This window comes from Herpailurus yagouaroundi, unplaced genomic scaffold (assembly GCF_014898765.1).
Source record: "Herpailurus yagouaroundi ecotype Mexico unplaced genomic scaffold, PumYag 193, whole genome shotgun sequence".
Taxonomy (NCBI): domain Eukaryota; kingdom Metazoa; phylum Chordata; class Mammalia; order Carnivora; family Felidae; genus Herpailurus; species Herpailurus yagouaroundi.
Window position 1 is genome coordinate 6,360,166 of NW_024412424.1, and position 27,222 is coordinate 6,387,387.

Here is a 27,222-nt window from a genome sequence, read left to right on the forward strand (position 1 = left end):
CATTAAACTCTCCGGTAAGAATGGGCCTACCTAATTAGACATTTAGCAAGTTGACTGTGGCAATAGGCTAAGCCAAAAGACCAGCTGGCTTTTGCAATAATCCAGAGAAGTATTACCTGCTCAGAGTAAATTTAAAGAGCAAAGTCAGGGAGGAGTGAGGAAGAGAAAATTGGCTCTGAGTAGATGTTGCTGAAGTTGTTGTAAATGGGCAGAAAAGGGTTATTCATGTTTGGAGTTCTCTGTGATTAAAAAAAGCAATAGTAGAAATCATATACACCTACATGACAAGTAAATCAAATCCCAATTATAAGAATGGACACTTGGGATAAACTTTTTCATACCTAAACTAGAAAGTTACTGTCCTCACAAATAATTTGGTTAAGATGTGTTTAAGGAAAACTAGTATATGGTCCAGAAACAAATGTTAAAGAGTTTAAATTATCCTGAAAAATTGAGAAAAAGCAGCATATCCAAATTAACATTTTATATGGGCATTTAATTTTTTGAGGGGGGGCAGGAGAATATCTTTGCACAGAGCCCATGGACTCAATCCCACGACCTCAAGATTACAACCTGAGCAGTTTCAAGAGTTGAATACATAACAGACTGAGCCACCCAGGCACCCCTATATGTGCTTTAAATTTTAAGTTTATTATTTTTTTAATTAATCTCTACACCCAACATGTGGCTCACACTTGTGACCTTGAGATCAAGTCATGTGGTCTGTTGGAGCCAGCCAGGCACCCCTTCCATGTGCTTTTAAATATGTACAGATAATACTCATTACAAGTAGTGATCAGCTATTTCCACTGAAAACCTAAAGTTTACATAGTCTAATTAATCAAAACTTTTGTATCTTCTCACTAGGAATATGGACTGTTGTCTTTGGGAAGGGACTGTAATATGGGATACATTAGACTATAGCCATCCCTTTTTTTTTTAAGTTTACTTATTTTGAGAGAGAATGTGAGAGAGAGCGCGGGGAAGGGGCAGAGAGAGAAGAAAACAATCCTAAACACACTGCACTGTCAGCCAGGGGCCGGATTTGGGGCTCAATCTCATGAACCATGAGATCATGACCTGAGCCAAAACAGAGTTGGATGCTTAACCTACTGAGCCACCCAGGCGTCCCATTTTATTTTCAAATAATTGCTACACCCAAGCTGGGGCTTGAATTTTTAACGAGATTAAGAGTTGCAATCTTAATCTGGAGCGAGATTAAGAGCGCTCCAAGGGCGCTTGGGTGGCTGTCAGTTGGGCATCTGACTTTGGCTGAAGCCATGATCTCACAACTCATGAGTTTGAGTCCTGCTTTGGGCTCTTTGCTGATAGCTCAGAGCCTGGATCCTGTGTCTCCATCTCTTCCTGCTTCTCCCCTACTTGTGCTCTGTCTCTCTCAAAAATAAACATTGGGGGGGGGGGGGGGCCGGGGCAGAGTTGCATGCTCCACTGAGCCAGCCAGGCGCCACTCTCGTCTGACATAAACAGGCTAATACTGGAGATCAGGATTATAGGAGACTTCCTTTCTTCGTGCATGGTCTTACAATTCTAAAAAATGTCTGGAATAATGTCTATTATAGCTGCAAAAGAAGGGATTCAAGGTCTAAATGAAGCTTAACTTGGAGGTGGGACCAAGGGTAAATCTTTTAGGTTTTAGCATTTACCACATGTTTAGGGAAGATCTGAAGTATACGTAAAAGGAACAGAAGTTATTTTCCATGCAGAGTGTACTCTGCTTTATTAATAGACTTTTGCTCCTGCTGCCATCCAGTCTGGCCAGTAGCCCCCAGCATCAATCACACCTCCAAGTCTCTCTGGTGGTTGTGTGGGCCCATGACTTGCCAACACCTGTCCTACTTCCTTCTGCAGTATCCTCTCCTTCAGAGCACAACTGAAACTCCTGTCTTTAGCATCCTTCCTTTGCACTGTTGCTTCATCCGTTTGAGTTCACAGATCTTGGAAAGAAAGGTTAGTGGTTCAGGCAAGCTTTGTATGTGCTGTGCCTTTCATCTTGCAAATCAATCTGAATGACAAGTTTTTGGAGTCAGGGTAGCAACTAGAGATCATTCTGGCCATCTCTGAAATCATGGCACATGGGAGTCCTTTGGCCTCTTGAGGAAATATGGCTGCTCCCCCCCACCCCCGCCCCCACTGGTTTTAGTCAAGTATGGTCCCAGAACCTTGAAGGGAATCGCAATTCTCTTTAAATCCATCAAGAACTACGTAGAGAACATGGGTTCAGGATTGTTTTTATTTTCAGAGCCTGCGACAGTTGGTCAGCAATGCTAGCTAAGCTGGTACAATCTGAAGGCCATCCCACCTCCTTTTCTAGGCATTCAACCAACAGAATCCCTATAAACAAGATTAGAGACCAACTGAGATGTGTCTCAATGTGAGAGGGGGAAGAGGCCTTCCTCTCTCCTCCTGTTCCCCTCCTCCCCACTTACTTTTTCTAACAAGATTGTTTTATAGCCAAATACAACTCAAACCCAGAAGAGCAACCAGCCGTCTCCATTATGACTGCTTCCCTCCCCACTTCCAGAGCAGGAAGTGAAGAGGGGAGACTGGCACTTGTGTGTAAGAAAAACCTGGCTATGCCCCAACAGAGCAGAGATGGTGAGGAGGCTGGTGTCTGTGGGTGGGCATATGCAGGAACCAAATAGGCGTGTCCAGCATCAACCAACTCAGCTCCAGCTCCTTGGATAGGAGGTGTTCCTTTGAGACCCCCATTTCCATGGGGTTAGATGAGGGGGCAACGAGTGATGAGTCATCACTCCCTGTCCCTCAAATTCAAACATGATAAACTCAAAGTTTCACCTTAAAATCCACCACGCTGCCTCCTGAGAGACACATTCTATATGGTCATCTGCATGCCAGCACCCACATCCCTCTCCTAATGCGCAGGGCTTCCAGCCCATCTCTTCATCCTTGGGTGGCCCAGCCAACACTGATTTGATACTCCTTGACTCATAAAATGACTATTTTTAGAAAATTAAAAGCTATTCAAGAGTATCAGTAATAGAAGACACTCGGTGTACGCTCCCGTCCCCCATCCCAGAGCCCCCCCACCCTGCCGCCCCTAGTCTAGGACACCTACACTACCATGTTCCAACACTGACCTGGGGGTGGCCCCATGGAAGCTGCCTGAAGTGCTTTCCTGTGACTCTTATACCAGCCAATGTCACAGGGAACTGGGGTGAGGAAGAACACGGTGCCCCCCCCCCCCCGCCCCCACCCATAGATCTCAGTGGCCTTCGAGGTAGGTCTGGGAGGTTTAGCTTATGTCCTATGGCCAAGTCCGAGTCCAGTGCCTGCTCCCACCAGCGCCTCAGTCCTTGGCTTTAAATAGCAGCAGCCCCAGTTCCACAGTGCCTCCTGGGGTGACAGAGCTCCTACTTCTGTCCCTCAACACAAGTTTGCCTCTTCTCCCCCATCTTTTTTTTTTTTTTTTTTTAAAGCAGAGGTAGTCCCTGGGATGATAAAACCCTACCTAGAATGGCAGTATTGTGACTTAAAGAAGCAGTTAAGTAAAAGTCTCCAGGAGTTAAAAAAAAAAAAAAAAAAAAAAAAAAAATTAAAGTGATTGACGAAGTTGAATAAATTAAAGATACGGGTTATCCCACAGAGACCACCCCCCTTCCCAGGCTGTCTTTGGTATTTGGCCAGCAGCATTTCCACTCGCGTTCCTTCTCCTTCTCCTACCCCTCCTCTCACGAGAGAGGACAGTGCCCAATAAGGCCCCAGGTCGTTCGTCCAACGGTGGGGGGGAGGAGTCAGAACTTCTTGGCTTGGTGCTTGGAACTGTGCTGTATGGCGAGTGACAGCCTTGGCAAACAGTCCTGAGGCAGTGAACGTCTTACGGGGACAGAAGAGGCGCTGCCAGCAGGAACCCTGGGAGCGCGGGACCGGGTGAGGCGTGCAAGCCCCAGGCCCTTTCTCCACACTTGTTGGCCCCTTTGCTCAAGTTTCTCTGCAGCAAAGAGGGAAGAGGTGGCGTGGAGGGGAGGCTCTGGCTGCCGCGGTCTGGCCCCGCCACCCTCACAGCTTCTTCAGACGGCTGTACATCTCCCGTTTGCTCTTTTCCCCCGCCCAGGTCCGGCTCTTGGTGCGGAACTTCTTCAGGTCTTCTTTGAAGTCCTCATGGTGCATGGGCCGGTAGCTGGGGGGCTCACAGTGAGACTGCAGACAAGAGAGGATGATCAGGGGGTGCCTGTCTCATGCTGTTAAGTCAGCTCCCCGCATCTGTGCAGCAGCTTCTAGGGCCCGTGTCGTTGTGCGCAGCAAATCCCCAGATCCCGGGCGAGAAACAGCCATGACGACCAGACAGACCCAGCTGTCCAACCTGGGTAAGGGGTGGACCGTGCTCTCCAGGGACCTCAGCTTACCTGGCATTTCAGGAAGAACTCCTTGTACCCGCCCTTCAGGACATACAGCTCAGGGTAGTGGAGTTTGGGGTACTCGTTACCAAGCCGATCTCTCTCCCTCACGTACCGGCACCTATCGAGAAGGAAGGCCACGGCAGGGTTAGCTCTTCTGATACAGAGACAACAGACGTGAGACAACAGCACAGTGACAGCAGCAGTGCGGTAGGACTCCTTACACACGTCTTCCCAACTTCACGTTCATTCTTGGAAACAATCAGTGTTGAGCTGTGAGCTACTGGCCACGTGTGATCGTTAAGATTTCACGGGTGGTGGAAGGTAGACGGTCTCTCCCCAGCTGCCCTTTCTCCAAGTGAAACAGACCTACTGCCCAGCTCTCATTCCAGTGTCCTCCCCGCCACCACCTGCACTTCCTGTGCAGTGACAGCACCTGAGCCAGCTTCCCACTGCATTCTCCACTCTTGCCACACCCCCAGACAACTTGCCCAGGGCCCCTTCCTCAACTCCCATCTCAGCTGGTGGCTTTTTTCCTATAGCTTTTAAATAGGCTGCGCTTGCTCTGTCTCAGGACACCTGCTTGCACCCTATACTCTTCCCCAATACCCTCGCATGGCCAGTGGCTCCTTCCCACCCACCCCTTGTACCCTGTCCCTGCTGCTCTCCCCTCTCTCCACTCCGCCTGCTTACTTTGGCCCCAGGGCTGTTCCTCCAACCTGCCCTGGAGCGCCCACTTCTCATCATGTCTCTGAAGTACCTCTAACACATGGAGTAGCTGACAGACATATTTGCCTCCCGCTCCCTCTGAAATGCAAGCTCCCTGAAGGCAGGGTTTTTTGTTCTCCAACATTTTGCTGTTCTCCCCAGTAACCAGAACACTAACCAGCACACGAGAGGCAATAGTTAGTATCTGTAGAGTGAATAATCCCACTTGTGAAGGAACATCAGTGCTCACTCAAATCCCACTTCTTGTGACCACGGTTTTGTGCTAAACGCAAGACAAGTCCTTGTCCTTAGGAGGTAGATGGGGAGATGGTCATGTAAGCCAAGTTCCTGGTGTAGTTGTTTATGTGTGGTTGTATGTGTACTAATGTGGCACAACATTAGCCACTGGGAAAATCAGGTGAAGCACGTGCAGAAAAATGGCCTGACTTTTGAACCAGTTCAAAATAAAAAGACTGCACAAGAACCCAGGCCTGTGGGCTGGCAAGAAGTCTACCTTGGCCCATCCTAGTCAAGGCTGCAGTCGCCATGCCCCAGCCCCCACCCCCTCTCTGGCTGTCCCTGTCTGTCCTTCCAGTAGGACGATGCTAGCCTCAGAGACAAGGTTGGGCCGAATGAGGCCAAAAGCCCTTGGCAACCGCCAGGTCAAGCCTAAAAAGCCACACTCAAGAAAGCTGTTCATCAAATCAACAAACTGCCCAATAGGTAAGAATGTGGGAAAACATTTGCTACACATGAATTTGAACTTTTAAAAAACTGAACATTTACGTATCATGTGTGTAGGCTGAGGCATGGAAATGACTTGGGACGTGCGAGAAGGCCCTTGGTGTGAAGTATGCCGCCAGTGTGAGCCATCCACTGCCTCATCCCACAAAAGCACTGTGGGCCCGTGCCCCAGAGCCCAGTTCCATGCAGCACTCACATGCGAGGGCCTCGCTCGGAAGAGAACTCGCAGTGGAACACGACAATGACACGCTTGCCGTCAGTAGGAACGATGGGCTTCTTGAGCAAGAAGTCTTCTACCTCCTCTTCCATGTGCAAGTTTACTGCACCCTGTGAAGAAGGCATAGAGATTCTTGGCACCTGCGTGTATCATACTTGCCGGATTGATTCTGTGACAGTCATCTGTAATTGGGACCCTAGAATTCTGTTATGACTATGGTGGGCTTGAGAAAGATTTATGAATTTGGGACTTTCAAAAGCCATTAAGACAGTGACAAACACTACTGTTGTATTAATGTACCCCATTACTAGATTTCAACACTAGATTATTGGTTAAAAGATTAAATTGGCATAACCAGTTAACTTCTTCCCTGGAAAGTGTGTCCCAACACCCGCCCTCCACCAGGCAGCTTAATTCAACTACAAACTGAGAGGCATTGCTAAGCCCGGCATAGACTGGGACATGTCACCAGAGGCTGGCTTCTGGTCAAAAGCCCTTTGGTGCTTAGGCCTGACTTAGAAATCAGTGGTACCACCTACAAATGCCTGTGATGGTGAAGGTGTAAGACACAGAACAGAGAGCATTTACTGTACAAGGTAGTGGAGAGTAGTCCAGGCCAGGGAATATTCTCCAGTGCACCAGGAGTCAAGGCTGCTTGAAAACGTCCTCAGAACCAGCACATTAGCCAGTAAGCTTCTAGGTGTCATGTCACCACCCCACTTTTATTTATTTATTTATTTAAAAAAAAATTTTTTTTAACGTTTATTTATTTTTGAGACAGAGAGAGACAGAGCATGAACAGGGGAAGAGCAGAGAGAGAGGGAGACACAGAATCGGAAGCAGGCTCCAGGCTCTGAGCCATCAGCCCAGAGCCCGACGCGGGGCTCGAACCCACGGACCGCGAGATCATGACCTGAGCTGAAGTCGGACGCTTAACCGACTGAGCCACCCAGGTGCCCCACCACCCCACTTTTAAAATCACAGATCCTGTCAGGGCTCCTTCTATGCCTCCCATGATAGCAGGGCTCACCAGTAAGCCTCAGGAACCCATACCTTGATGTGGCCTCCCTCATATTCATACGGATACCGGCAGTCAATGATAACAAATTCTTTAATGAGGTTGGCAAACTTGCCATTCAAAACAGATGCCATCTGTGGGGAGAAAGCCCAGGAGAATCAACTTTGGCTGCCAGGAACAGCTAGATTCAAATACTTCATGGGTGACAGGATCCAAAAAGGGGACTTACAATTTCTGGAGAGATGTATTTTAAATCCTGATGCTTCCCAGCAACCGTATGAAAGAGATAACCCTTAAAAAGAGAGAGAGAGAGAGAGATACTTAGCAAATCTGAAAGCCTATAAATGCAACATTTATATTGCTTGCCTGCCTGATAAGAGGCAGCTTTATAAACAAACCTTAATCTAATAGTATAGGCAAGTTACTCATCTAGGCACTTCATTAACATCCTGACATTTCATTTTCAAACACACCTACAAGGTGTATTATCCTCACTGTCAAATGTAAAGCCGAGCCAATATGTAAAGCTGGCTTTACTACTAGCTAGTAAGCCAAACGTAAATACAGAAATCTCAGGTAATTTCCTTCCTCCCTGCTTTTGTCAGGAACCTTCATCTCCATAGCCAACTGTGAGGAACATGGTGTTGGGCACTGGAAATGGGAAAAATAGGAGACCTGGCCTGGCCTTGAGGGGAAAGATGGGCACATCAGCAATTACTCACTAGGCAAGTGGCTGAACCAAGAGCTCACCCATCCCCATGGCCATATGCAAGGTCATTATGACAAACATAACCAACAGCTTCAATTCAAGTGGAAGGTTCCACCAATGAGGACACACCCAGTCTTTGCTTACTCTTCCTTTCAGATTAGAACTATCTCCTATTTTTGACCCCCTATGTGTCCCTATTCCTTCAACACTCACCTGGCTGAAATATGAAATATGGCCCAGACTCATACCTTCCCTAGTCTTCTAGACGAGACAACCTCCCTTTATTTCTCCAAGGCTGCTTGCATTGCACGGACATGCACTTCAATTTCCCGTGTCGTATGTGGCACAGCAGGTCTTACTGACCACATGGGAAGTTGTGTGAGGGAAGGAACTGGGTCTCATTTTGGAATCTTTACCTAACACATAACATCAAGTGCTTCAACAAATGTTAGCTAAACTAATGAGTAAGAAATTGATCGGGTAGCCTTTACATCTTCTGTGGCTTAGCAAGCTGCTGACATGTTCTCTGTTCCACCCTCATGTTTCACCACAGCTCAAAGGCAGCCAACTCATTTACACAGCAAATTCATACATATCAGGCCATCAGCAGATCTTCCTCCCTACTTCCCCGGGGGCCTTCTCCCTCAAAGGCTATGCTTCTTTGGACAATGGAGAAATTCAGTCTCAACCTTGGACCTTTTAAGATAACCTTTTGATATACAGACGTGTAGTGTGGCTATAGGTTTATTCCTGCTTCTTTGTACTTTGCTGCACGACTATTTTTATAATCAGAAACACAGTTCCCAAAGAGCCTGGCCTTTGGGTTGGAGTCCAGGTGGCTGGTAGGTGGCTTCCTACTTCCTCTGATCAGTACCAGTAAGGTCTATAGTCCCACAGAGACCAAGATACATCTGATCATGTGTTTGTTTCTTATCTTTAAAAATTTCAAACTGTGTCTCTTGGGGGACACTGTAAGAGCCACCCAAGAGAGGAGAAAGACTGAGGGGGTGGGGGGGAATTCTAGGAAACAACCCAAAGCCTAAATCACATAACCAGAGCAGCTCTCCTTGCATCTGCCTAGAATTACCTTGGAGAAGTCTCCTATAAGGTCCCTTGGGTCATTATCCAAAATGTTCTCAATGGTCCCTTTTGGGGAAGATGCCAGGGATAAAGACTGATGTAGAATCTGTAACAAATCAAAGGTGGAAAATGAGGCCAGGGTTCTGAATAGGACTTCTAAAACCTTTCACCTAGAACATGTCACTGGGAGGAGGGTGACATGTACATGTCTATATTTAGCAAATAAAATATTTTTCTTATTTGATTGAATCTGGACTAAAAAAAGGGAGCATGGGTCACTGACTTAGGTCTCCTATTATTTCAGTGTCTAACTGAAGTGCTCTGAAATTAAGTTTTTCTTCTTCCCCACCTTTTTAAAAAGGGGAATTAAAATTAAGACTAAATCTAAAATAAATTTCTTAGCTCTATCCACTGAGAAGCTCTAGACGTGCAATGAACATTCCTACAGGACACTATGGTCTCCAAATACTATTTTCCACTAAAAGAAACCAGGGCTTGGGGGTGCCTGGATGTCTCAGTTGGTAGAGTATGCCACTCTTAAAAAATTTCTTTTTCTTTAACATTTATTTTTGAGAGACAGAGAGACAAAGCACAAGCAGGTAAGGGGCAGAGAGAAAGGGAGACATAGAATCTGAAGCAGGCTCCAAGCTATGAGCTGTCAGCACAGAGCCCGATGTGGGGCTCAAACCCATGAACCACGAGATCAAAGTCAGACGTTTAACCGACTGAGCCACCCAGGCGCCCTTAGAGTATGCCACTCTTGATCTTGGGGTTGTAAGTTCAAGCCCCATGTTGGGTGTAGATATTACTTAAAAAAGGTGAGGGGGAGAGGGAAAAAAGAGGCACCAAACATAAATAAAAAAGACTGATTAATTGAAATACATTTAAAAATCAAGAAATTCTTTTCATCAAAAGAACAGTATTAAGAGAAAAGGCAGGCGGGCACTGGAGTGGCTCAGTTGGTTAAGCTATGGACTTCGGCTCAGGTCATGATTTCACGGTTTGGGAATTCAAGCCCTACATTGGGCTCCATGCTGACAGCATGAAGCTTATTTGGGATTCTCTCTCTCCCTCTCCCCTGCTCCTGCTTGCTCACTTTCTCTAAATGTACAAATAAATACATTCTTTTTATTCCTGAATATTGACAGGTATATAAACCAGAAGCTTTCTGGAAGGCAATTTGCTAGCATGTATAAAATGCAAAGTTCCATAAATGTTCCTGCGCTTTAACCTAGAATTCTACTTTTTTTTTAAAAAAGAGTTTATTTTTAAAGAGACAGAGTGCAAGCAGGGGAGAGGGGCAGAAGGGGGGGGGGGGGAGAGAGAGAGAGAGAGAGAAAGAATCTTAAGCAGACTCCACACTCAGTATGGATCCCCATGCAGGGCTTGACCCTGGGATCATGACCTGAGCCAAAATCAAAAGTTGGACACTGAACAAACTGAGCCACCCAGGCATCCCAAATTCCACTTTTAATTAGAAAAAGTAAAATGTTCATCAAGTATTAGGTAACTAAGGCAGATTATAAAATGTAAGATGCCAGCCCTAGGTATTTCCATGGCTGTCATCTAGTAGACCTTTTAAGAGTAGTGTTTATTCAAACCTTTTCATGCTGCAGAAAACATGGGCAATTCTCCAGGTTATTTTACAATGTTTAATATCAAACCTCAATACCAAAACCTGATATAAGGATAGTATAATGAAGGAAAACTACACATACATAAAAGCAATTCTATTTTTTTTTTTTTAACGTTTTTTTATTTTTTTGGGACAGAGAGAGACAGAGCATGAACGGGGGAGGGGCAGAGAGAGAGGGAGACACAGAATCAGAAACAGGGTCCAGGCTCTGAGCCATCAGCCCAGAGCCCGACGCGGGGCTCGAACTCACAGACCGCGAGATCGTGACCTGGCTGAAGTCGGACGCTTAACCGACTGCGCCACCCAGGCGCCCCATAAAAGCAATTCTAAATAAGCCAAACATGACATTTCATGAAGCAAGAATAGTTTTAAAATCAGGAAAACTATGAATACAAGCCAAAATATATAAACAAGTTAATAAAAATGGAGCAATCATGGGCGTGCCTGGGTGGCTCAGTCAGCTGAGCATCTGACTCTTGGTTTCTGAGACTGAGCCCTGAGGCTCAGTGCTGACTGCCTGGAGCCTGCTTGGGATTCTCTCTCTTTCTCAGTCCCCCCCTCACTTGCGCAAGTGTGTGCATGCTCACTCTCTCCCTCTCAAAAAAATGCTCTGGGGCGCCTAGGGGACTCAGCTGGTTAAGTGCCCAGCTCTTTGATTTTGGCTCAGGTCATGATCTCGTGGTTGGTGGGTTCAAGCCCATATCACACTCCATGCTGACAGTGCAGAGCCTGCTTAGGATTCTCTCTCTTCCTCTCTCACTGCCCTTCCCCTGCTGGTGCTCTCTCTCTCTCTCTCTCTCTCAAGATAAAACTTTAAAATGAATGAATGAATGTCCCAAGTGCTTTAAAAATAAATAAAAATAATTACATTTGTGTACTCACCTACAGGGAAGTTCATGATATATTAGTAAAGCTCCAAAATAACATGAAAGCAAACCATAACTATGAGCAATTGACTTGAGTAGAGATGATGAAAGTTTTATAAAAACTAAAGTTTTACTAGGTCATGATAAGTCTGAATTAAAAGAAAGGAATTCAAATATTTAGAGATACAGTAAAAAACACTACAGGGGCACCTGGATGGCTCAGTCGGTTAAGGTTCCAACTTCAGCTTAGTTCATGATCTTTACGGCTTGTGAGTTTGAGCCCTGCATAGGGCTGGCTCTATGCTGATAGCTCAGAGCCTGGAGCCTGCTTCAGATTCTGTGTCTCCCCCTCTCTGCCTCTCCCCCACTTACACTCTGTCTCTCTCTCCTTCAAAATAAATAAGCATTAAACAATGAAAAACAGTACAAAGTTGTGAGACAAACATAAGTAGTAGAAAATGTATAGTTCCAAGCAGATCAGGAGATGGCAGCAGCAAGCCCAAAGAAACAAGAAGCCTTTAGGAAAACCTGTTCTCCTTAGCCAAAGGACTAGAAAGAGGGCAGCCTATCAAGACAGAAAACATTTTACTTTTAAAAATGTTTACCTGTTTTTTATTTATTTTTGCAAGAAGGAGAGAAGGAAAGGGAAAGAGAGCACAAGGCAGAGAGAGAAGAAAAGGATCCGAAGCAGAATCTGTGCTCAGGGCAGGGAGCCCAATGTGGGGCTCGAACTCACGAACTGTGAGATCATGACCTGAGCCAAAGTCGCATGCTTAACCGACTGAGCCACTCAGGCGCCCCTAGACAGAAAACTTTTAGACTACTGTAGCCAAACACCAAAGAAAAAATGATGGCCCTACACCATGCCTGGTCAGCAAGTGGGGAGCTTAGACTTGCAACTCTTGCCCAGCTGTAATTAAGTGCCCCACCTCCACTCCACTGGGGTGGTCTATTGGGGAACCTGAACTCCCACTCCTGCCCACAATAACGAGGCCACCCTATGTGTCAAGGGAAGCTGTGCTAGGGAACATGAACTTCTACTCCTATCATCCCCACAGTATCAGAGTCCCGCTAAAACAGAAAATTTACATAGACCAGTCTTACAATACCCAAAATATACAGGATACAACTGAAAAGTCATTCGTCATACGGAGAGCCAGGAAAATCTCAACTTGAATAGGAAAAGATAATCAACAGAAGCCAACACCACAACACAGATGTTGGAATAATCTGACAAGGATTTTAAAGCAGCTGTCATAAAAATGCTTCAACAGCCAATTAGCAACCTGCTTGCAATAAACGGAAAATTCGAAGTCTTGGCAAAGAAAAAGAGCCAAATGGAAATTTCAGAATTGAAAAATTCAGTATCACTGTCCTTGAGCAAAAAGGCACCTGCAAAACTAACCTCCTGGGGCTTCTCTGGACTAGCTGCTTCTTCAGGACTGGCCGCAGCCATGCTCTTTCTCCGCTTTGTATTTCCAGATGGGTACTCCTCTTGAGATCGTTCTGGTCTTTTTAACACCGACCGGGTGACAGAGCTACATGTGGAAGAAGAGTCAAACAGCTTGCATCGATTGCCCTAGTGGGGGAAAAAAAGAGACCCATCTTCCATTAAAACCCGCTCACTTGAATGGTAAAGAGAATGGGCCAAGGGCTTTCTGGGATGGTTTAAAATCCACCCTAAATTAGGTAACAGACACTGTCCATTCATCTAGTCCCAGCACTCTTGTAGGGCCTAGCACATACTAGACATTGAATACCTGGTGCTCAATGAATACGAACTGAGTTGACATCATATGGAGAGGAGGAAGACAATCCATGCCCTTTTTCTAAAGCTCACTGTCTACAAAGGGTCCTAAGAGTCACATAACTATCACCTTTCAGTTGGGAACACCTTTTGATTTGCCTCTTCCCCTCTATTTTATTACTTGCACCTTTTTTGGTTTTTTATTTTTAAAGTTAGAGAGAGAGAGAGAGAGAGAGAGAGAGAATCCCAAGTAGGTTTCATGAAATCATGACCTGAGCTGAAATCAAGAGGATGCTTATCAACTCAGCCACCCAGGTGCCCCAGCAGTCAACAGGTTTTAATACCCCACCTAAATCCAGAAAAGGTGTGAGGTAGTTAGACTATGCTAGAAAACAGAGTCAATAAGGTGTTAAAATAGTGCTAAGGGTATAAATCTGTAGGGAGCAGGGGTGCACAGAGGAGCAAGTGCCCTCAAAATTGTGTTCAAAAGTCCTTTCCACTTGGTCTAAGACTAATTTCCCAGAATCCAAGGGCAGCCAATCTGACCAACAGTAGGGATAGTCTAAACTTATCTGTAGGTTCATGACTCAGTGTGCCTTGGCCCAGCTTTTCCTTCCATGCAGAATCTCTTTATGCCCCAGTAAGCCGCTCCTTTCCAAGATGATACTAAAATTTCAATGACGCTTCTTTGAAATGTTCTGGTCAATAATCTGCAGCAGAGTGTGCCACTCCCATGCCAGCTCTCTCGGAGACCAAGGATTTTCTCCTAACTTTGCTGAAGTCTATTTTAAAGGGATATTTTCAGAAAAGCAAGACCAGAGATTTTCTTTTCAATGTTTATTTTTGAGAGACAGAGACTGAGCATGAGTTGGGGAGGGGCAGAGAGAGAGGGAAACACAGAATCCACAGGCTCCAGGCTCTGAGCTGTCAGCACAGAGTCTGATGCAGGGCTTGAACTCACAAGCCGTGAAATACTGACCTGAGCTAAAGTTGGACACTTAACCAACCAAGCCACCCAAGCACCGCCAGAGTTTTTAAAGTTCATTTTGTAAAATAGAGTGCAAGTGGGGGAGGAGCAGAGACAGGAGAGAGAGAGAATCCAAACCAGGTCCCACGCTATCATCACAGAGCCTGACGTGGGGCTCGATCCCATGAACCATGAAATCATGACCTGAGCCAAAAAAATCAAGTCGGATGCTGCTCAACTGACTGAGCCACCCAAGCACCGCCAGACATTATTTATTTACTTTTACATTTTTATTTAGTTTTAAGAGAAAGAGAGAGACAGAGTACAAGTGGGGGGAGGGGCAGAGAGAGAATGAGACACAGAATCCGAAGCAGGCTCCAGGCTCTGAGCTGTCAGCACAGAGTCCGATGCGGGGCTTGAACTCACGAACGGTGAGATCATGACCTGAGCCCAAGTTGGACGCTTAACCGACTGAGCCACTCAGGCGTCCCAGAGATTTTTTTTTTTTAACCTAGAAGAGCTGGGAGCATTTTGGGGAAGAGAATCCACTGCTTTCAACAGAGTCTCAAAGGAAATTGTGAACTCATCCAGGGCGGACACCACGATTCCAATATAGCTCCAGCAACTGTGAGTCTGCAGTAACTGTTTGTGTTATGCTAGATGATACGGATGATATGGAATATAAATGAGAAAGACCTAAAAAAACCCCAAAAAACAAAACAAAACACCTCAGGGCACCTGGGTTGCTCAGGGGTTAAGTATCTGACTCATGATTTCAGTTCAGATCATGATCTCGGGGTCCTGGGTTGAGCCTTGTGTTAGGGCCCATGCTGGGCGTGGAGCCTACTTAATATATATATCCCCCAACCCCCAACTCTCTCTCTGAAAGAAAGAAAGAAAGAAAGAAAGAAAGAAAGAAAGAAAGAAAGAAAGAAAGAAAAGCCTTTATAAAGATATTTAAAAAGATACTTGAAAAGTCTTTTTCATTCAAACTACCTGGATGTTAGAGCTAGAAACAAATGTGGTCTCTCCTCCTAATCAACACTCATTTTACAAATTGGGAAACATACAGATAAACAAAAATGCATCACTCAAGGTCTCCATTTGTGGGTAGCTCAGGTGGGGTCTAAACCCCAGATCCCTAAGTCCTATCATTCCCTTTGACCTATGGCTGTACTCACGTAAGGTAGCATGATTGAGGGCACATCTATACCAAACCAAATGCTATGGAGAAGACAGGAGACAGCAGATTCCATACCCCCCGGGTGCTTAAACACACAGAGAAACACCCAACAAAGCAAGGAATAATTTTAAGACTGTCTCTCACACTGAAAACTTTGGTGTCATTCTCATGACTTCTCCTTTACCACTACTGCACCTAAATACCACCCATTCCTAATTTGCAAAGATTTGTTCAATCTGTTCCTTCCTCTCCCCATGATTCAGAGAAAGTCTTCAGCATTTTGTTGAATAATCACAACAGGCTCCTAAAGCACCCTGTTTGTGGGGCACCTGGGTAGCTCAGTCGGTTAAGCGTCTGACTTCGGCTCAGGTCATGATCTCATGGTTCGTGGGTTCAAGCCCTGCACCAGCTCTGTGCTGACAGCTCAGAGCCTGGAGCCTGCTTCGGATTCTGTGTCTCCCTCTCTCTCTGCTCCTCCCCCACTCATGCTCTCTCTCAAAAATAAATAAACATTAAAAAAAAAAAAATAATAAAGCACCCTGTTTGTAACTGACCCCTCCTCCCTTCTGGTTAACAGAGTCACGCTCGAAGAATTCTAGCATTCCTGAGGAAATCCAGCCACATCCCTGACTGGTAGACAACCTCGAGACCAGCCCACGACATGTGCCCCATTCTCCAGCTTCACAGGGCTACGTGCTACTGCCACAGGTGAACTGCTCTTTCAAGAATCAACACACCCTGCTGACAAGTTCCCACACACTCTGAGACCCTGGGCAAACAGGTCCCCTCTGGGGGCTCACCCTTCGACCTGCTCATGGCACACAGGTGGTTGCTCAGTGTATGGCTCTTTCCAGGGTGAGGGACATTCCTGCCCTGGAAGCGTCCACAGTGCCCACCCATTCAATGGGATACATATGGCCACGTGCATGAATTCAACAAGGCCACACACACAGGGTAAGCTGTTGTCCGCCACACCACTGGGTGGCTTCATAACTCCACCGCTATCCCACGATCGAGACGTGGAAAAAGAACCCACTCCTTGCTGCCTTACTCCCTGAAAGTGTGAAGTTTTAATATGCAGGCTGAGTTAAACAGAGGTGTAACTGAGGATGACACCGGGGACAAACCCTATTTAGGACAAGACAATGACATACGGGCTATAAAAATGGCTAATTAAGGACACTACTAGAAGGGAAGTCTCCATGTTAAAGCACAGTCTGAGAGTTCATCTACTGACCCCTCGAATTCCTGGCTGAAGCAAGGTGGCCACGGCAAGCTGCCTGCCCCCTCTCAAATCCAGACCGCCTCTCAGAGCAGGTCAAACCGTGAGGGCCAGAGGAGGGCTCAGCTTTGCAAAGATATGAAGCACTGGCCACTTTAGGACCCCGCAACAATGAAGTGGACATCCAAGGATATGCTTAGATCAGTAACAGTTGTAACCAAATGCCTGGCTGGGTCAAAGGCAATTCTAACTTAAGCTACGCGAGAGAAACCCAAATATCTGTCCTAAATATGAGCTGTGGGGAAGTATACACAGAAGAAACGAAAAAACATAAAAATTATATAAAGCTTCAATTATCTATAGGTAATATTCTCAACACCTTTAAGTTCCAAAATAATCCTAAACTCTATGTGGAAAATACCTGAGGTAAAACAGAATCTTTGAGCAGGAAACAGAAAAAGTACTGTTTCGAATGTTTGCCAGACTTCATGCAAATGTTGAAAAGTGTGGACAAAACAAAAGGCTGAGAAAAATGAGAGCCAGAGACTCCATGACAGGGGACAGCCAGCTCCCCCATCTTGCAAACAGGAGCTCTGAGGACCTAAGAGTGCCCACGTAGATGTGTTCAATAGCTCCTGAGGGAGATGCTGTGTTTTGAGGCTAACCACAGCCCCGGCCTGTGGACTCTGCCTCATTCAGGGCCAACCCCCAGACTACCGTACCTGCACTGCACCCACAGCTTAGACCGCCAAAGTGCCATCAATCACTGTCACTTGTGAGGAACCTCAAGCTGCTATTTATTTGTCCTCTGCAACATCCCACCCTGGATGACCCCCTGGCCTTCCCTTTCCACACTGACCTCCCCATACCTTAACTGTGGCTCAAAAACGAACAGCTACAGGAACCTCACTAGCTCCTACAGTGGCCATCTCACAGCCCCCCTAGCTTCAGATTCTCTGTCTCCCCCTCTCCTCTCTGCCCCTCCCCCGCTCCTGCTTGGTCGGTCTCTCTCTCTCTCTCTCTCTCAAAAACAAACATTAAAAAAAAAATAATGGAACCCCTTAAATTCAGTTTAGCAGATATTTTCCTGGGATCTTAAACTAGAAGTTAAGAGTGGTCACAGCTACAGCAAGAACATTAATTTGATCAAGAATAGCTGGGATGAACTACAAAGTATAAAAACAAGAACTACATGCATATATGTATTAGCCAGACTTCCTCACACACCAATGAGGACCAAAAATACTCGAAGAAACATTGTGCTTTACACCAGAGAACACTAGGGGCTGGTCAAGAGAAAGGTCCACAGACCCAAAGACTGAATCTCAAATGAAACTACTTTTGATTCCTGTGGTGAAGTGGGTAGAAGGATTAGTTTCCATTTAGTCTAGTCGACTCTGTCCGAGGCCTAATTACTCCAGGCTTCCAGGCTCTCTCTGGACACACCAGAACAACTTACAAGGTTTGTAGTTCTTCTCATGACAAGGGGAGCAGTCCAGAGGCTTGCCATGCATGATGGGGTCTCTTCATCATTCTAAAGAAAGAGAAACACTTAAAAGATTCAGTAGAGACTAAGTTTGAATGCTTTAGGTATGATTCTGCCTGAGGAGTATCAGACTCGCCCATAGGAAGCATCTAATGTTCGCTCCTCTTTCCCACTCCCCAATATGTTAAGATCAGAAGAGAATCACATTTCACAAGTCAGACATCTGAACGTAGCTAAAAGCATCCCGCTACCCTGAGGGTACTGAGGAGGTAGGCTGTCCCTCTGGCTTGTCCTACACTGTTCTTGTTCCATGTCTCTTGACAAAATAACTGTCACCTTCTTCAGGGTAAGAAGGAGCCTATCACTCTCTTCTTTTGAAGAACCCTGTCCCCCCTCAGATTTAATTAGACTAGGAGCAGAGTCTCAATAAATCCCCACCAAATGAACAAAAATATCAGCCAGCTCAAGCCCTGGGGAATTGCTGTTGTTTTTCACATCACTTTTCCCGAGTACTTAGTGGAACGGGTAGAAACACACACACACTACCTTCAGGTTCTCTCCTTCAAGAAGGTCCATGAAGCCATCATCCTCATCAGACAAAGTGGCAGTCACAGGGGACTGGGGCATAAAAAGAGGAATGAAATTCCCTGGCTCGCTGCTCTCTCTTTCATTCGAGGAAAGCTGGAAGACGAATTCACAGCTTGTTAATGATCAGACTTGATTTCCTTGGATGGGTCACTAGATTTTATGAGGAAAACATACTATATTTATTAGAACTAACATTTTGGCAGCTACTAAGCAAAGGATAACGTATCCTAAGATGAGAAATGATTTGATGTCTACACATAGTCCTGAGTAGAATCAGGCCTAGGAGCCTTCGCAAAAGACTCTTCCCAGAAGCGATTCACCTTACACTGGGATGTGGGGATGGCCTCTTTTATGAAGGGCAAGGTTTGTTTTATCAGAGGATTGTAATCAGTAAACACGGATCAACATGCAGGTTTTGATATAGTACTGTCACCTGATCCTAGTTCTTTAAACTTGGAATTCAAATGACAGGTGCTCAGGTTTTAACTGAGGAATTACTGTGTGCCAGACACAACGATACAATCTTAAGTGTTCACTCCCACTGACGCCTGACAACGCATTAAGGTGAGTTACTCCTTTTCTACTTATTTAACAAACCAGGAAACCAATGCTTAAGAGAGTTTACCCAGATCACACAGCTCACCTGTTTGACTCCAAAGCCCAAGCTTTTCTCCCCGCACATTCTCTGAGAACCATTCCGAGTAAAAATGGGGGTATCTCACTAGGCAACCCTGTTGTTTTTGGGGGAACCCTCCATCATAAAACTAATATATATTTAATATAGAAAATTTAGAAAAAACAACTCATAAATCTACCAGATAGAGATCAGCACTACTAATAACAAACATTGCTGATAGTGAATTATTTCTTTCCAGGTGCTTCCCAAAGCCAGGAAAAATGTTCAGAGATATATATTTTTTTCCCCACAGTAACAAGGCAGTCTCAACTTAAGTCCTACAAAGAATCCTTCAGAAGCCCGAAATCCCTTTGGATAGGACTTCATTAATCCTCAAGTGGCCTTCTGGTTTTTGGACTCAGTCACTCACCCACGGAGGGATCCTCTCTGCCCCTGGCCTACACTGCTTTGGGCACCAGCTTGCTTCATAAAAGTTCTAGGCTGCCCCTGAGCCTCCACAAGTGCTCCTGAGCACGCCCTGGGCACACCGGCAAGTTCTCAGCCGCCAGAACCAAGAAGCTGGTAACCTTATTGTGGGACAACACACTGAAGGCTCATACTATAATACCAGTATTTGTGACCTGGATTTTCTGGGATCCCCAGTGAAGGTGTGATACAATAAATGACGGACAAGTCATCTATAATGAAGGATGGCCAGGTGACCACAATAAACTCTGATGCTGTGGTCTTCAAGGGCACACTATTTCGTTTTGGATACCCTGTACTTAAAAAAAAAAAACTTTTTTTTTTAATGTTTATTTTTGAAGGAGAGAGAGACAGCGCGCGAGCAGGGGAGGGGCAGAGAGAGAGAGAGAGAGACACACAAAATCCGAAGCAGGCTCCAGGCTCTCAGCCATCAGCACAGAGCCCGATGCGGGGCTCGAACCCACAAACCGTGAGATCATGACCTGGGCCAAAGTCAGACGCCTAACTGACTGAGTCACCCAGGCACCCCATGGATACCTTGTACTTAAAGGGTTACCGTGTACTCAGGAATCAGGAGATTCTATTAAATCCTGGTCTTCTATTTATCGGTATCCTTTGGCAAATTACCCGACCTCCCTTAACAGACTTTCCCAATCTGTAAAATGGGCTAACTTCACCTACTTCACACGCTTAGGAAGATTAAGACAAAAACATATGTGAAAATGCTTTGTGCAAATGCTAGACAGAGCAGCAATACTGACTGAACGAACCTGAACTTCAGACCAAAAGCCAGACTGGAAAGCTGTATGCAAGTTCCCAGGAAAACCTGGAAACCAAATGTGGTCATTCTGCTCAAATTTCCTCTCTAGTCTATAGCTATCAGATTGCCAGTAGGGAACTTTGGAAGTAGTGACAGCTTCTGTTTGGCAAATAAGTAACCCTGGGGCAAGTGGTCCCAAATACTATCAAGTAGCCTATAGGCAGTGGGTTCATTGGAATCCATAATAGTTCATTTGAGAGACAGAGAGAGAGAGAGAGAGAGAGAGAGAGCGAGAGCAAGCAAGCAGGGGAGAGGGCAAAGGGAGAGAATCCCAAGGAGGCTCCATGCTCAGCAGAGCCTGATGTAGGGCTCAATCCCACACCCTTGGGATCATGACCTTAGCCAAAATCAAGAGCTGGACACTCAACCGACTGAGCCACCCAGGAGTCCCCATAATATTCTTAATAAACCACTTTTGGAAGAAGCCAAGTGCCATCTCCAGACAAAACCACTCTGGAAGCACTGTGAAAGAAAGTTTTAAGCCACATAATCCCACCGTACACACATACAGAAGAATGACCCAGGATGCCTGTAGATTATTTCCCTAGAACTGACAAGATCAAATATTCCTTGTTCAAGTTCAGTATTTCAAACATACCATCTTTCACTCTGCTTCTGCCTGTCTGCTCTCCAGACAGCAAAAACACCAAAGATGTGACAGTCTAGTTTCAAATGACAAAGACAAGAGCTCTAGTGTCTTTGACTCCAGGTTAAAGAGGGTGCTTTAATTCTTCCCCACCAGGAACTCCCCTGTGAAAGCCAAAGCACATACCATCCGAGCTGGGGCAGAGTTCTGCCTCTGTGTGAAGATATCTTTACCCTCCTCAAGTCCATGAGAGTGCAGGCAGCCACGAGATGCCGGTCTTATTGGCTTCTTAAACTCAAAGGCTTCCTGCAAGACAGCAGAGTCGATATATCTTCCCCTGTCCATGAAAACCAGGGTCTTAGCTGTAGCTTGGGTGAGACAGTCAAGGGAGTAGGCACTGCTCACCTTTGCAACTGCCTCCAAACTAAGGGTTTACCCATTTCTGAGCTAACTCCAACAATGGATCTGTGTCACTAAGAATTTCACAGACTGTCAACAGCTAACTTCTAAAGCAGCATTTTTTTCTCTCACCACAAAGACATAAATATCTGCCAAGTATACAAAACACTGAGTTAATAAGCCAAATCGAATCAACAACTTCCTAAAATCTAAAACGAAGTGTTTCAATATAATTGCCTGTGAGTGGGAGTCAAAACCTTTTACTCTTGGGGCACCTGGGTGGCTCAGTTGGTTAAGTGTCCGACTTCAGCTTAGGTCATGATCTCGCAGTTAATGAGTTTGAGCCCCACGTTGGGCTCTGTGCTGCCAGCACAGAGCCTGCTTCGGTCCTCTGTCCCCACCTCTCTCTGCACCTCCCCAGCTCGTGTGCAAGTGCACTCTCTCAAAAATAAACATTAAAAAATAAATTAAAAAATAAATAAAAATGCTTTAAAAAAAGCCCTTTTTACTCTAGATTTGAAGGCTTTGTGTTTTCCACCACCTTCCTACAAACATAATTCTTTTTCTTTCCACTTGTAATTATTGTACTTCATACTAAAAGCAATGGAAAATAAAAAAAACTGTTTCAGTCAACAACATAAATGAATTTCACATGTTCAATGAAAGCCAGAAGTGACAGAATACATTCTGTATGATTCCATTTACTTCAAGTTTAAAAGCACTTATAATCCCTCTACCCCAAAACAGTCACTTATTAAGTGCTCAGAGCAGTTAACAGCTAATATCAGAGTATTTACACACCAACACACCACAAAGTACTTTCTATGTATTAACTCATATAACCAGCAACTGCAACCCAATCACCCCATTTTACAGATGAGGAAACTAGACCTTACAGGTTAAGCGATGTGCCTAAGATCATGTGAATTCTTTAACTACCACCTATGTATGCTGTTTACTCCCCAGAACAAAGTTCCAAGCAGGCAACCCTGAGAAAAGCCAAGTTCAGGGGAAAACCAGGCATCAGTACAGCTTCAGTGTGTTCAGTAGAAAGCACTACTAGCCTTTTCCTGAGCTTACAACTCATCCCAGGGTGAGCACAAAGAGGCAAGGCCTGGACAGACCCTTCTAGATAAGCTATTCATGGATATAATTATTCCTAAGGGCTGCCATCTGAGCAACACCTCCCTGCCAGGAACCATTTTAAATACTTTATATACATTATCTTATTTAATTCCCATAATACGCTACAAGTTACTGCTACTCGTATTCAAAGAAAATGAAGAAGCCAAAAAAGAAGTAATGGGTCAAGGTCATACAGCTAGTAAGCAGGATTCAAATCCAAGTTTCTCTGACTACAAAGATGATGCATGACTTTGGTGAAGGTCTAGTCTCCCAGAAAGCAGCCCAGCCACTTTTTTGTAAGCCACTGACACTTGTGGCTTTACCTCTAGCCTAAGTTAGTACATCGATGCCACTCACGTTTTCCTTGTTCTCATCCTGGTCCATCAGCTGAAAGACATCATGGTCAAGAGAATCAGAATGACTCCTCTTCAGGGCTGGGCTACATCCCAAGAGCTTCTGCTGTCAAAATGAAAAAAGACATTAGGGCACATTAAATGAAAATTCAATGGAAATTCAGTTTCAAAAGAAAAAAAAGTGGTGGTGGAGGGGCTAAATCCTCACACACTGCAGGAGGAACCAAGAAATGTGGCCAGGGTTCCACTTTGCAGTAACATGGGGTAGAAGATCCCACTACATGGCTTTACACCTAACCTTACAAGGTAGGTCTCCAGCCCTTTCAGTAGAGATTGAGGTCCCAAAATATCATTTGCGTAAAAAGAATACTTCCTGGTATTCTTTTTGATAAATACTTTCCTGGTATTCATTTGATAGTAATAAATGAAGGGAAATGCCCATTACTGAGGCTGTTCAGGTAGGGTGTTTTGAGTACTTATGAGACGAAGGAAGAACAATCTTTGCTGTCTAAATTAAGATCACACTAACAGCTAAGATGAATGTCAATTAGCTAAAAATAAAAAAGGGAACTAACTTACAGGTAGGGAATTTATTCTCCTCATGGGATTTCCAAGGCTGTAATGAGATCAGAGGGTAAACAATGAGAATAAAACAAGAGAGGTATTCATATGAGCAGATGCAGTGTCTAGCCTATAGTTTGGGGAAGGGGGCAGACAATCACATTCCTATTTTAGGCAAGATGGAAGAACAGATTTCTGAAGCTGTCCCGTTCTCACAAGCGCCCCCAACATTGGGCTTCTAGGTAAAAAGAACAAGCCCAGGTCTTCTCTTAAAATACCCATGTTCTTTAAGGCTATGATGTCAGAGGGTGAATTAAGGATTTGGGGGAGACTTAAACACCAAAAATTACAGCTAAAATAAAGGAAAGGAAGTTTTAAAAACTGCTGACACAAACTACTCACTCTCTAAAGGCACCAGACTTATTTCTAACATGCAGAAGTCTTAGTAGGGTCAGCTAAATCCAAGGCTCCCATACAGAGCACAACGAATTTCATTAAAAAATTAAGAAAAGTCTTTCCTAACTAACTTTTACTTTCTTAACAAACTTTTAAAAGCAGTGAATACATACTTTTCTTTACTGTCCAAGGGCCCAGGAGAATCCAGACAGAAGCCTGTGGGAAATAACAAAATTTCTCAGGAAATAATACACAAAACACCATTTTGTCATTAAATAAACAAAAACACTACTAGTACTGTTTCTTTGAGCCATCACCCAAGACTCAGGGCTTGGACTTTTGGCAGAATCAAAGTGGCGTCTCTATTTGATTGTCAAAAACTTTCTATTTGCCCCAAGTCTTAACACTTCCACAGTAAACCTACCTATCTCATTTTCCTACTTACAAATACCATCAAGAGAGTAGGTGGGGAGAATTAAATACAACCTTCTAATGTTTGGTTGGTTGTTCAGATAGAGGTTGCCCACGTAACTTTGTTTCAACCGTGGAAAGAAGAGGTACCAGTTTTCTGGAAGTTTCGACTTCAAATATTTTATTTTGTCAGATCATACGTGTAATTCGGGGGTTTGGAAAAATACACTTCTCAGTCAGTCATATGACAAACAAGGCAAGTATTCATTGCCTTGAACAAAAGTACACCAAGCAAGGTGCCCATCTCACTGAAGGAAGCAAGGTGGCAAAGACGCTGCTCTCAGTATGCCCAGACCCACCAGTGCCTGCCTCTCATGATAGCCATGTAACTTTGCAGGAAGTCAAGTGCTAGTTCTGATATTCTCACTTGCCACACTGCCACAAGTAAGAATTCTATCCCTAGCTCCTGGGGCACCTCGGTGGCTCAGTCCAACTCTTGGTTTGAGGTCAGGTCACGATCTCGCGCCGTTCGTGAGTTCAAGCCCCGCATCGGGCTCCAGGCTGACAGTATGGAGCCTGCTTGGGACTCTCTCTCTCTGCCCCTCCCCCCCACTCCCTCTGTCTCTCTCTCAAAATAAATAAATAAACTTAAAACAGAAAAGAATCCTCTCCCTAGTTCCTAAGAAGCCTACATTTTAAGAACTTTGCTCTTGCAGTTCCCTAACCTAAAGCATCTGTGTAACTATAAAACGCTGCAGTAACATAAGTTTACGAGTTAGAATAAAATGCACCAGCACATTTCCTCCATAGCAGGCTCACTGAAACAGTTTCATTATACTTCCAATAATTTGACCCTGCATTTCAACCAATACAATTTTCTGATCTTGGTGTTATGGTTCTTGGTATGCAACTACTTTACTCACACATCCTCAAGATCAAGCACACACCACCTCCTTGCAGACACTTGTTTCCCACCGTTGTAAACTACCACAGGGCCTTCTTTGTCCTGCTTTAAGAGTGTTTGTCACTGAATGCCATGACTTTTGTTTATGGTCTGAACTAGTCCCCAATCTAAGTTCTAGGTGAAGCACATATTTCAACAAATTCCAAGTATTGATCCCTACGTGATGAATGTTGAAGACTAAAGGGATACCTGAATCGGTTGACTCAGAGGAGCCCATTCTCTGCAGACTGCCGTTTCTCACCTCCAGCGGCTGTTCACACTCACTGAAAGCAAGAGAAATAACTCTATTTCTAAAACATAATTACAAGGTTACATACAGGAAACAGGCCATGAGGTTGGCAAGTATCCAGGCTAATAACCATCTTGTTCTAGGCCACACCACAGACCCCCACTTTGCCACCCAAAACACCCAGTTAGCACTTGAATATAAATGATGAGAAAGGAGTGAGTAGGCATGGCCTGGGTCACATTGTAGACAAGATGACTATGATGTTGGAATATTTCCTGAAGTGAGAGCATGCGTTCTAGGTACGGTGCTGGGAGCAGGGATGAAAGATCAATTGGACAAGTTACTGCTTTTCAGAGGTTGGAAAACGTACAAGACGTGTGCTTACAGAGAAAAATGGGATGTCCAAAACTGAAGTGAAAGCAGCTCCACCAGAAACATCGTGGGATGCACGTTTTGCTAACAAGGAAAAGTCCAGGGAGCTTTTGAGGATGGAAACAGGAGTAAAAATGCCCGGCCTTAAGAACGCATGGGTCGACAGCAGGAATGTGCATGGGGTGCAGCATTGGGGGGATTTTGCACGTAGGCCAAGTAAGAAAACGCCATGTCTCTCTGTAGAGAAGGAACAAAGCTCACAGGAAGCCAAGATCCTGCGAGGTAGCTCAGCAAAGGGTGGAAGTGAGCGCCTGAAAGGGTCTGCTTTGCCCCCGTGGGGGTAGATTTCAAAGAGCTTCCCGAGATTGGGACAGAAGAGTACAAGGCAATCCGAAAGGGGTGGCCAAGCTGGGGAACCCGGGCCGACCCCACCCCCTACCGGGTCCGGCTCGGGGCTGAGGGCGGCCCTGGAGGGTCCGAACGGCCTCTCCCGCCCAACATTCCGCCTGGGGGAGGGTGCACATGGCGGGCCCCAGCTCAGCGGGGCGGCCCACGAGCGGCGGACAGGTCTCGCCCCTCTCTGGGCCCGTTTCCCGGCCTGATCCCCCCGAGAGCCGTCTGGGAGCCCAGCGGTCTGCGGCAGAGCTCCCCAGTCTCTTCTCACCTGCCCAGCCCCTGCAGCTGGTCCATGGTGACCGTCAAGTTGGTGACAGGCGACAGGCCGCCGCAGGCTGGCGCGCCGAACAGCGCTTTCACGACTGGCTGCGGCGTGGGAGGGGGACTGCAGGCGAAGAGCAGGCGACGGCGGTGCGGGGGCTCCGGGCCCAGTTCCATGGCGGCACCCGGCCTCCCAGGGCTCCCCCTCCCTCTTCCTCCGCCTCCGCCGCGCCCGCCCCGCCCCGCCGACACCGGCCTCGTCCGCGCGGCCCGCCGCGGGCGCCCGCGGGTCAAACACAAACACGACCCCGCGGTTCAGGGACGCTACTGCCGCGGGTAAGCGGCGCGGACGGGAGGGTGTCTGGACCCGGCAGGCGCCAGTCACATGCACGGGTGCTTCCCCCGCACCCCCGCGAGGCCGGCGGGCGGGCGGGCGCCGGCAACCTGAAGATTAAATCCAAACAAACACCGCGGGTCGGGAAGGGAAAGCGGCCAGAGCCGCGAGGCAACGGCCAGGGTTCACACTTTCTTCGCTTTCCTCTCACCCCCTTGTCCAAACCGGGGTCATAGAGCACCAAGCGGACCTTCACCTCCCTTCCGGACTGTCGCTGCGAGGAAAGCCTTTCGCGGTAATAGCTGCTCACTAGGGACCGCAGCTGCCCCGCCCCCCTTTCCTAGTTGGCGCCAAACGGAATCCACC

The 27,222-nt window shown here is 45.9% G+C and overlaps 1 protein-coding gene and 1 long non-coding RNA gene across 7 annotated transcripts in view; one reads left to right on the forward strand and one right to left on the reverse strand.

The window, feature by feature from the left end:
• LOC121011147 (uncharacterized) overlaps positions 1-19,916 on the forward strand; it is a 58,408-nt gene extending 38,492 nt beyond the window's left edge. The window contains exons 4-6 of one of the 2 annotated variants that reach the window (XR_005781511.1): positions 14,584-14,695; positions 15,829-15,959; positions 19,423-19,916. This is a non-coding gene — a long non-coding RNA (uncharacterized LOC121011147). The remainder of the gene's footprint in view (positions 1-14,583; positions 14,696-15,828; positions 15,960-19,422) is intronic. The other variant, XR_005781510.1, reaches the window with a different exon arrangement.
• CDC25A (cell division cycle 25A) lies at positions 2,233-27,222 on the reverse strand. 5 transcript variants are annotated; one of them, XM_040445234.1, is made up of 15 exons: positions 26,530-27,221; positions 25,454-25,527; positions 24,063-24,105; positions 23,512-23,548; positions 22,937-23,035; positions 21,242-21,361; positions 18,506-18,640; positions 17,933-18,007; positions 12,760-12,933; positions 8,860-8,958; positions 7,293-7,355; positions 7,099-7,197; positions 6,025-6,155; positions 4,386-4,497; positions 2,233-4,179 (listed from the first exon to the last, which is right to left on the reverse strand). In XM_040445234.1, the coding sequence occupies exons 1-15, from the start codon at positions 26,697-26,699 to the stop codon at positions 4,039-4,041; spliced, it is 1,572 nt and encodes a 523-aa protein (XP_040301168.1). In that variant the 5' UTR covers positions 26,700-27,221; the 3' UTR covers positions 2,233-4,038. The 5 variants fall into 5 exon arrangements, with proteins under 5 accessions (XP_040301168.1, XP_040301167.1, XP_040301170.1 ...); XM_040445233.1 differs by having other exon boundaries at positions 22,937-23,038; XM_040445236.1 differs by lacking the exon at positions 21,242-21,361 and having other exon boundaries at positions 26,530-27,222.

Coding starts and splice junctions, on each gene's coding strand:
- CDC25A (XM_040445233.1), bottom strand. CDS start 26,699: ATGGAACTGGGCCCGGAGCCCCCGCACCGCCGTCGCCTGCTCTTCGCC. Junction 18,008..18,505: donor TTGAAGGAGAGAACCTGAAG/GTAGTGTGTGTG, acceptor CTCTTTCTTTAG/AATGATGAAGAGACCCCATC. Junction 4,498..6,024: donor TCCGAGCGAGGCCCTCGCAT/GTGAGTGCTGCA, acceptor CCTTCTCGATAG/GTGCCGGTACGTGAGGGAGA.